Below are 11253 nucleotides of genomic sequence, written 5' to 3'. Positions count from 1 at the left end.
CTACTAAACCCTTTGATCACTTAGAAACCACCCCAAAACCCAAAAACGAAGCCCCTTACTCCCCTACCTATGCTGGCCGAGAATCCTATTCTGCATGGATTCTAAGTTTGCGCGTCCAGGCTTCTACCAGCGCGCCCAGGCCTTGAACCACTTACTCTCACACCTTTCTAAGACTCTAAAGACTCGCCCTAGCCCAGCCCCTGAGCCCTGGACCGAGCTCTTCCACCCCTGCAAGCTGCGTGAACCCTGCGCAATTCAGTGCATGCTTTCGGGTAAGAGTCCTTGTTTACAAGGACTCCTCCCAGCCCTCTAGCCCGAGTCCTAGCATGGCTAGGACTCTTCCCTTGACTCAACCAAGTCCCTAGCCAGGCCTTGGTCCAACCGAATCCAGCCCAAAGCCCTCACTACGAGGAACCGATCCCTATGAGACCCTATGACAACCGAAATTGATTCCAGCTTGTTTTGCTTGTTTTCCTTCGACTTTGGTGATTAGAGTGTGTGTGTTAGGACCTTAAATCATGTATAAAAATCACCCGTGCAAGACCTATGATCATGGCAGCCCCTTTTACATAATAAAATCAAGAATTTGCATCAAAAACTCAAGTTTCCCCATGTGTGCATGCAATATTCTGAAAATAATCATAGAAACTTTATGCTTTTCATACACACGATATTTAAAACGATACTACGATATGATAGATGAGAAAAAAAGATGTATGGCATGCCTTTGCATTTTAAACACACGATTTTACGTTGACAAATCGAAAAACGACGACGAGGAATGACGGCTTGAAAAACTCTAGCAAACTTGATGCTCTTCCCTTTGAAATTTCGAAACTTTTACTATTCAATTGTGAGGTGTTGTGCCGTGTAAAAATTGTAATGGAGAGTTTGATTTGTGTAAAAGATTAAGGCGTGTAGGTGTGATGGTTTGGGGAGGGTTTAACTTAATTTAAATACTTAATTAATCCCTTAAACAAGCTTAGGTCCATTAAGAATGTAATTAGGCCCATTAGTACTTGATTAAAGTTTATTTAAAATATTACCATAGTTTTGTTTAAATAAATTTGTGAATTTATTATCCGGGCTGCCAACACATTTGTATTTTTGTTGAAAAACCAACACCGATAAATTTTAGGTCCCGGCGTATAAAATCACCTCAAAACCCTTTATTTTCAAAAATAAGAAAAACCATCAATCATATTTTAAACAATTAAAAATAATTATTTAATAAACCAATTTACGTTTTTCAGCCCTCGGTCTCCGTTCCTCAATCGCAACTTGAATATTCCTTAAAAATACAATTTTATGCATGATGATAATAAAATCATATTTAACATATAAGCATGCATGTCACATAATCATTTAGCAATTAAAATCAGTTAATTACTCATTTTTCATGTTTCCTAGATTCGCATGCAATTGGATTACGTTTTCTTAATTTGGACCTTACACCGGGGACGTCTCGAAAGATTTCTTGTCGGGCAGGCTGCCCGAGATGGTCTCGGGCAACCTGCCCGAACTTCCCCTTCGCTACCCAAACAGTTCGGGCAGTGTAATGTGCGCTACCTGAACCATTCGGGCAGCCCCCACGGGCAGGCAGGGCCGCCCTCAATTTTTTTAAAAAATTTTATTTTAAAAACCATGGGACAGCCCTGCCCGCAATCAATTTTTTTAAAAAAATTATTTTAAAAATTATGGGCGAACAGGATGCGCACCTGTCCGGGGAAGCGCTGCCCGCGCTGGCATCCACAAATTAATTAATTTTTTTTTGTGTTTTCAAAAATCAATTTGAGGGGCTACGTGTTTCTTGGAATTTCAAACGCGGTTAGAAATAATTTCTTCAACATAATTCAAATTAAAACATACGATGAGAATAACATGGCTCTGATACCACTGTTGGGGCATCGTTTTTCTCGCACCCAAGGCGAAGTAGAAGTTTAAAATTTTTATGTTTTGACATTCGAAACAATTCTTGGGTGTCGCGTGTTTAAAATACATTCATAAGGTGTATGAATTTATACATGCACGTATAAAACGCTGGACTCCAACTTTTTTTTGTTTTTTAATTGGACATAGCCCTTCTTGTATATCCCTACGAATGATTCCCCGGCTTTGATCGTCTAATCAGGCCCACAATCGAAGATTGTGTTCCTCGCTTGTTGCACTAGAAATCGCAAGCGATTTGTGCGCTGAGAATATGACCTCTGAATTTCCAAAATCTGGATACGGTACATCAACGACAACGCGGCATTGGAAGAAACCAAGTGGGACGAAATTTTATGTCAAATTTCTTGATGGCCGAGAGCTTCAAGGAGAGGAAGGAAGGAATTTCTTGTCAATTTTGTGTGCAAGAGTTTCATGTGTGTTTTGTTATGACCACTTCGTTATATTTGTAGAGAGAGACTACTGATCCGATCAGGAGTCGCTCTCCCACAAGGACTAGGAGTCCTTGTGGTAGTTTTTGTGGTACTAGGAATCTATATTTCATTATAATAAATTTTCATATTATTAATATATAATGTATTTATCAACTTTTGGCAATATATGATATATTAATATCATATATACACATATTTTATGTCACCATATAAAATGTATATATATTAATTAAATTAGATAATCATTATTTAATTTATATAATTAATTGATTGATTAAATTAATTCTAGACTTCTCTAGAACATGTATTGTAATTTATACATGTTAGTAGTCATCACTACTAGTACAATCTTTTAATTAGTAAATTTTTAATTTACTAAATAAATGATTCCGAATTCATTATAACATCGATCGACGATCTGAGAGTGCCCATATATCAAGGATACAAGTCTTGTTCATATAATGAAAAACGAAAATTTTGAAAATCAAAATTTTCATTTACCATATTAGGCAGTGGCTAGTTTAATAAACTCCTTCACTAAAACAGGTAGTTCCACTCTCCTTCCCTAATTAGCAATTATCTTAACTTCCATTTCTTCCATCCAATTTAATCAGCTCGTAAACTCATTTATAAGCTTCTTGTTTGATCTCCATCAAATTATAGTCTCCAAATTCAACTCCTTGAATTTTGACTTTCTCAACGGGAACACAAAGTCCGATACTGGTCTGACTCTCAATGGTTTAGGAGTACAGCTAACTGTGGGTTTACATCTCCATGTGATTCAAAATAACATTTATTTATTCTTATTCGAGGTTATCCTAATTCGCCCCATTCTTTTCATCAACTCATTAATTAAGAATGTCAGAACTTATTTCTGACTGCACCCATCGGATAATGATAAGAGCGTCTAGTAGCATCGCCTCACGATCCCCTAGGTATCATTGATAGTGCTTGCAAAAACTTTAAATTATGGTTAGCGTGTAGTACGGTCCATTCAACACATATATCCCGATTGAATCTACAACAATTGGTATATCAAAAGTTGCATATTAATTCGATAAAGATGTGATTTATCTTTGAGTACTAATAGTGACATGGTATGTGCAACTAGGAAAACACCTTTCTCTAAAGAACATTTTTTGCTCTGGCCAGAGACTCCTTGCACTTATTATATCATCATATCACATATGATATCTTCACCCGTAGGCAAATGGTGAATCCCCGACTACAATGCATTTACTCCTATGTATTTTGAAGCTACACCCAACCTCGCCACCTGATGACCCTCAATGGAATCGGTAAACGGATCTAAGTGCATGCTAATACGTATAGTCTCTACATGGTCTCGGGTCAAAGAACTAATGGTGTACAACCATAACCGCGGAATATTTCACTCGATAAGTGAGAATCATTTGGACAGTCCGAGGGAGGGTTATTCAGTGCATCATCATATGATCCGTCATCTGTATTAATGGACATCTCCATACTCTTACCGGCGAAAGTGCCAATATGATTTGAGAGTTGGTTCTTACAGGATTGGGTAAGCATCTATTCCACCACAAAGAATTCCAAAGGGAAAGTCTATCAAGCCATTACCTACATCCATCCATTTTGTACGAATACATCTTTTGCTTCTGTCCAAGACAGATAAGTCTATCGTGGAGGTTTCAACGGTCAACCGTCATCACACCGATATTTTTGTTTAGTTTCTAAAATGAAGATTAGTTCGAATTACTCCCACTGCAACATCGAATAAATCCTAAAACGAATTGATTTGTATAGCAATTTGTTACATTTATACCTTGGCGATATAACAACTGACATTTTATTTTAATAAGAAGTTGATAATGTGGAACAAATATGGCACCTACGTGAATTTATACGAATTCTGCATAAAATTCGTAATCAAATGGTACGGTAAAATTACATAGATACGCTCTAATATCAAGCTTAATGATAGAAATATTTGACAATACTTAGATAACCATAATGGTATATCTGTATCATCCCAAAAAGTCATATTCATCATTAGGCGTTAATAGCTGTAACTACCGGATATCGAAAGAAGCAACATACTACTTGACTTGATTAGTTACCTAATTGACAAGAACTCGAGAATTAAAAATATATATATATATATCAGCTTTCATGCGATTCACATGAGTCTAGGTCCTTTCCATTTGAAGACATAAAATGTGTTTCTTGCAAACTTCGAAACCATCATTTGAACATCGGCTAGGTAGTGTCGCCAACATTTTTTCGAATAGAAACTGCAGCAGTTTGAATCATCTTCTCGATTCACGATCATCATGCGAATTAACTGCATTCAATTTGAATTAAATTTAATACGAGGAAAAGAAAAGGAGAATACGCAGTGAATCCAAAGCTCGAAAGTTCAAGAGGCACATGTGAAAATACTTTTAGATTTTGAGGGTAGTATTTTATTTGTTGGATCAAAAGTTAAAAAATTTAATTTCCGTTTTCATTCGAAATAGCCTATTGGCCTATTCACCTTGTGTCCACCCCTTTAGGAATGCTAAACAATCTAAATCTACAAAAAACAGAAGTATAAAGGAAATCTGTTAAGCACAAGATAGTCAATTTTTTTGGATGTTCAAGTGCACTGTAGGGACCGTTGTATATCAGTAATAATCCGAAGAGAGTAGTGGATAGGGCATTTGTCTCAAATGGAAAAAAAAAAATTCAATTTACTATGCAGCTTTAATAAAATTATTAAAATTTTCTTTTGCCAATATATAGAGTCGCTCCATCTACTGAATTCCTGAATCCATGACATAATGCTTGTACGATATTGAAGTCCTATACACACATCAATTTCATTGAGCAGTTGAGCAGTTGTGTATAACATGTTGCAAGAATTAAGCTTCAGCAATAAACATTCAATAAGGTGTTAAATATAAGTTAAGAAAAACAGAAAACTAACTATATGTTTCCCTTAGTTAGCTTCAAAACTTTGCATGGCAAACTTAAATATACAGGCAGAATCTTACCTTCACCAATTCGCTGCCAGGAGATATTAGAGTAAGAATCCTTCCATGTGATTCACTTAACCACTTATCAACAAGATTCACCACAGTTAATGATGATAGAGTCAAATCCAGCTTGCTAAAGCTATCTTGAACTAGATCAACTTCTTTCAGATCTTCATAAATCTTCATAGTCTAGAAAAAGGAATAGAAAGGAAAGATGCAAATTAATACGATAGCCAGATGTTACAAGAGAACTGTGGCATTGAATATGAATCAAGAACATATGGCACCTGCTTGGTATGTACTACTAATTTGAAACCTTTGGATCGATCCATGTTACCAAAAATCTTTTTACACTCATCGATAATCTGCGGCATTCTCACGGTATGACCAAAAGAAAACTTTACTTCACAGAGACCTGAAACGTTCATGGAAGAAAAAGGCATTCGATGGCTGCTAAACTGGAAGGCATAAAGATTTGGGGCATCGATGTTAACTTCCTGAATTTTCGTGCACATCAATAAGGCTAAACTCTTCAATTTTGCACTCAAAATTGTGAGTCTTTTAACTCTGCTACATTCTTGGAGCACCAAATTCTCGATCAATGGACACTTGGAGATATAATTCTGAAACACAGTATCTGTCATTCTGCAGTCCCTCAATGTCAAATTCTTGAGAGTCCCACACCCTTTAAAGACGATACCACAATACTGATGCTTCCTCGCATGATACCAAAAGGTTTCAAGATTTGGCGCCATGATTTCAATACGAGTGAGGCTAGCACACTCATGCACCTCCACCCTCCTGAGCTTGGTCAGTGAAGGAATATTCAAAGAGAACAATCCAGTGCAGCCAACCAGCCTCAAATCCTCGAGCAATGGGCAGCTTTGTCCAACTTTCTTGATCAAAAGTTCAATAACAGTAGTCCCTTTCAACGACAGTTCTCTCAAATTACATAGCTCTAGCGAACTTAAACTGGGTATAACTGACCCTGACAACTTCAAGGAAGTTATTGCCTTGGATGCCAGCACATCACAAGGCAAATTATACGGTCGCTCCTTTGAATTTACATGAATCTCAAGCACCTTCACATTTTTCTGCACAGCAAGATTTATCCATTTTTTCATACTAAATTCCAGCGGATAATTAAGATTACTAATATACAGTCTGAACTTATCTATGCAAGGAGCAGGTGCAAGTCTTGACACAATCGATTTGTCAACATAACTGTTGAACTTCCTTTTCTGCACTTCACGGGATCTGAGCCTACTATGATTCCTTTTCCCACCTCGTGCACCGAAGCACCTCTCATCAAAATCAAATGTCAAGTATGAATTGAACATGCCTTTCCATTTCTTTGACCAAATGCATGTGCGCACCACATCTTTCGGGCAACGCAGGTGCGCAAAAATGTGATGAACAATGGGTTCGGGTAATTCTGAAATACGATCAACTTCAGGAGGTATATCATCAGGCCCATTATTTTCAATCATCCTCTGTTTCTTCCTAGTTCTGTCGTTGTTTGATTCAACACTCCTGCAATCTAATTTTCGCTTCCCTACCCACTTCTTTAACTTCAAATTTGGACCAATAATTCTTGGTTTCTTAGTAGAATGATCACTCTTGAGAAGCTTTTGCAAAGCAATTTTCTTCCAAAACATTGTTCAATCAAACCCTATTCACCACAAATCAATCCAAGCAATAAGTCAATAAGAACACAAAATTATTACGAAGTAAAACGCTTTCCAATAACCCATAACTAACATGCGAAAGCATTCTTCTCACAAAACTAAAGAACATTGCAATATCCCCATACATGAAATAAAAAAACGAAAATCTAATCGAGGAAACGATGCAATTCGCGTATATGATTTAAAAAATGAGATTTTGATTAAGAATTAAATATACGATGAAATCACAACGCCAATATGTAAAAAAAAAAAAAAACAAACAAACAAACAAACCGGCGTACCTTTCGAAGACAATTCGGGGGAGAGAATTTGAACTCATGAAAAATTAGGGTTCTTGAGAAGCAAGTCTGTGCGGTGAACGGCTTTTAGAAGCGAGTTTGTTGTCAATTGGGTCGGATCCTATCCGACAATTGAATGAACCGATTCAATTTTGAAAATTAATATATTAGTTAATTTTGTATTTCCATTTTTATTATAAAAATAATAATATATTATTTTGTTTTTTGGGGAAAAAAAGATATTATAGGAAAGAAAATTTCTAATTCCGTCACTCTAGGGATTGTTTTCTTCATAAAACAGTGATAGATATAACAAAAGTTCAAAAGTATAGATAGATAAATATAAATAAATATTTTATTTAATATATTGGTTATAAATGAGATAAAATTTTGTAAACTGAGTTTTGTGTTTATTTATTAAATAAAATGGAATATTTTTGCAACTTCATAAGAATGGTATTTTTTATTTTTTTTTTGTCAAAAAACATTCCATAACATTAAAATTAGTTATTCTAATACCTCAACTTTCATATATACTAAGTATAGATATTATAGATAGATTTATGTAGAATCTTGGAAATTACCAAAGCACGATTTTTTTTTTTAAAATAAAAATTATATACAAAAAACACAAAAACAAAATTCTAAAAAAATTATTTAATAATTTTTCACCGAATTTTCGGCCAAGTTTAAATTGCATAATAAAACCAAAAAAACAAGTGGGGAAGAAGGGGAAATGGGCCTGAGCAAGACGGTTAATAGTTTGATTGGTTGTTCTTCGATTTACCTGGCTGTTTTCTATTTTTTGATTTCGACCCTTTTGACTTTTATTTTCACTTCCAATTGTAAAAATGTTAAAATGGTGTTGAAAATGATAATTTCGTTCGAGGTGACAAAACTAGTTTCTTGTCGTTTGTAAATTTTACTTCTTCGAGTTCATTGTTTATAATTTCAATTTTGCAGTATCTAAATCCGAGGAAACTAGAAAGAATCGTTGAATCGGGACCAATTATGCTTGATTCAGAAGTTAGATTTCACTTTTGGCACGCTCCAGTGTTGAGCATATTGATGTATCGTTTTCTCGCATCCAATGTGGAGATTAAATTTTAAATTTTTTTTTCGGCGTTCAAAACTGACATTGGGTGTCGTAGGTTTATTTAACATACATAGATTGTTTTATTTTGTATACATGTGTGTTTTAAACGTTGGACTCCAAGCCAATTTGAAATTAACGGAGATGGCGTTTCTTGTATTTCTCTGTGAATGAATCTTCTTTCTATTGGTCGTCAAATCCAGTCTATGATCATAGACTATGTTCCTTGCTTGGATCGCATTAGAGAAGCCAAACGATTTGTACGTTGAGAGTGGATCATCCGAATTTTGAAAATTCGGAGTCGATGTAGTAGCGCGAGCGCAACCGTGGAAGAAGTCAATTGATCGAAATTTTTTCTCCAAAATATGATATGGCCAAGACTTTGTGTTGAAGGAGGGAAGGATTTTTGTTAACTTTTGAGTGCAAAAGCTCTCTTGTGTTATATGCTTATTAATAGTATATTTATAGAGTACGATGCCTGATCCCATCAAGAATTCTTCATCCATCAGAACTCCTTAATTCCATTATAATAAATTATCATATTTTTATTGTTATATAATATATTTATCAACTTTTGACAATTCGTGATATATTAATAATATATATACAAATAATTTTATATCTCCATATAAAATATATATATTAACATTAATATATTTAAACATGCACAGACACAGACATATTAATTTAAAATTAAATAAATATTATTGTTGGAATATTTCATGTTTGCAATCTTGATTTTGATGTTAACAAAACTTGTTATTTAGGTGCTAATGATTTATCGAAGTGCGCATAATTCTGAAACTGATCAGGCTTCGAATTGATCATTTACCGAGCCAAAACTGAAGCTATCAAGACGCTAACTGAAAGTGCCAACTAATTGTCCAAACTGAATTAGTCCAACTAAAGTATCAAAGACCAGTTCAACTGGTTGTCCAGCAGACAGGCAGTTCAACTGGTTGTCCAGCAGAAAGGCAGTTCAACAGAAAAACTTCAGAAGCCCGACCAACTGATGAAGAGCACAGCTGACCAGTTCAACTGAAAGAGTTAAATCAGTTCCACTGACGAATCAACTAATTTCACCAGCCCAACTGAAGATTGTTAGAGTAGGTGCCCGTCGAGGCAAGTTTTGACCGATGGTTCACATTGAAACTCTATGTATAAACAATCTTTATTTTAATAATATTTGAAATTATTTTTTTGGCACATCTTTATCTGTATATCCATGCTTGTTGCATAGATAAAGTCCTTGAATATACAAATAGTAGAAAGAATATGAGATGCTCGTATGATGAGTATCATGAAACTCATATTTGGAATACTGTATATTCTAAACAGGCCCTAGTCGATTTTGAAACGTCTGTTCTTTTTATTTCTAAAAAGTACTAATTTTTTTTTAAAACACTCAATTTTCGGTCTTATACATTTACCTCATGAAAACATTTTTATAAAATATTTTATCTTTTAAAAATAAAACATCAACCAACTAGCATTTTTAAAAATCAAGTGAAATAGTCATAAAATTGAAATCGTCGCATGTTTTACCAAACATAAAAATCAATAAATTTGAAAAGTATAGCCCATACTAAACCTCTCAAAAATCTCTCAAAAGCATAAATAAATAGTCTTAAAATCTTTAACATAAATCATGAATCCTGAATCGTAAATGCGGAAAGAGTAGAAGCACTGGTCACGGGTTGTGTGCACCGACACTCCAGCAAAATCAACCATCAAGTCCTCCCTCAAACTCACCTGCATCCATCACACCTAGTGAGTCTAAAGACTCAACACATCATAATCTTTATAACAAATAATACGTATAAAAGCGCATGAANTATTTTTCTAAATTTAAAAATAACATTTGAAAAGTATAGCCCATACTATAACCTCTCAAAAACCACTCATAATCATGATAAAAGTAATAAAATCTTTTAACATAAATCATAACATATATGCGGAAACTAGCGTCGGTCCTCGGGTCANGGGACATCAGCGACACTCTCACGGGTCAACTGAGCCTTGGCCTATCCTTTTTCGAATAGAAATACGATCGTTGGGGTTCCCTCTGGGGCCTTTTCCCATAAATGGGTTTCCTCTGGGGCCTTTTCCCCTCACGATATTTTCATTCTTACTGTTACCTCATGTCCTATATGGTAATAATGGAAATACTATCGTCGGTGTAACGCCCCGAAAATTTAAAGGTCCACGTAAACACATGCATGCAATTAGTAAATTCTCGTGTATTTTAATTAAATATTTTAGTTACATGAATTAATTTTGTTGTGCTTACTTGCATGTTTAAAATATATTTTTCTACATGATTGCATTAAAATGTATTTTTAAAAGATATTCGAGTTGCGATCGAGGAACGGAAACCGAGGGCTGAGAAAAATAGGAAATGTTTTTATTAAATAATTATTTTTAATTATTTAAAATATGGTTGATGCATTTTAGTATTTTTTGAAAATAAAGGGTTTTTAGGTGATTTTATACGCCGGGACGTAAATTTTATCGGTGTTGGTTTTTCAAAAAAAAATGCGAGCTTTTTGGCAACCCGGCTAATAAATTCATAAATTTATTTAAACAAAAACTTTGTTAATATTTTATTAAATCCTAATTGAGACTAATGGGCTTAATTTGATTGGTTTAATAGGCCTAAAGCCTAATTAGCTATTTAATTAGTGTATTTAATATATTAAAGCACCTAAACCCTACACCTTGCATCCAACCACACGGCCACACACTTCACAAATTCTGAAATTCTTCCCAACCCATGTCACGGCACACACAAATTTTTATGAAGGGAAAAACATCAATTTT

General features: G+C 34.8%; 1 protein-coding gene across 1 annotated transcript; it reads right to left on the bottom strand.

Annotated features, from left to right (window-relative positions):
• Positions 1-4313: 4313 nt before the first annotated feature.
• On the bottom strand, positions 4314-7470 carry LOC140960579 (putative F-box/FBD/LRR-repeat protein At1g78760). The gene is made up of 4 exons (XM_073418884.1): positions 7344-7470; positions 5662-7046; positions 5393-5563; positions 4314-4701 (listed from the first exon to the last, which is right to left on the bottom strand). The coding sequence occupies exons 2-4, from the start codon at positions 7030-7032 to the stop codon at positions 4537-4539; spliced, it is 1707 nt and encodes a 568-aa protein (XP_073274985.1). The 5' UTR covers positions 7033-7046; positions 7344-7470; the 3' UTR covers positions 4314-4536.
• Positions 7471-11253: the final 3783 nt, after the last annotated feature.

This window comes from Primulina huaijiensis, chromosome 15, assembly GCF_012295235.1.
Source record: "Primulina huaijiensis isolate GDHJ02 chromosome 15, ASM1229523v2, whole genome shotgun sequence".
Lineage (NCBI taxonomy): Eukaryota > Viridiplantae > Streptophyta > Magnoliopsida > Lamiales > Gesneriaceae > Primulina > Primulina huaijiensis.
This window is presented reverse-complemented; position numbering and strand designations above follow the sequence as displayed.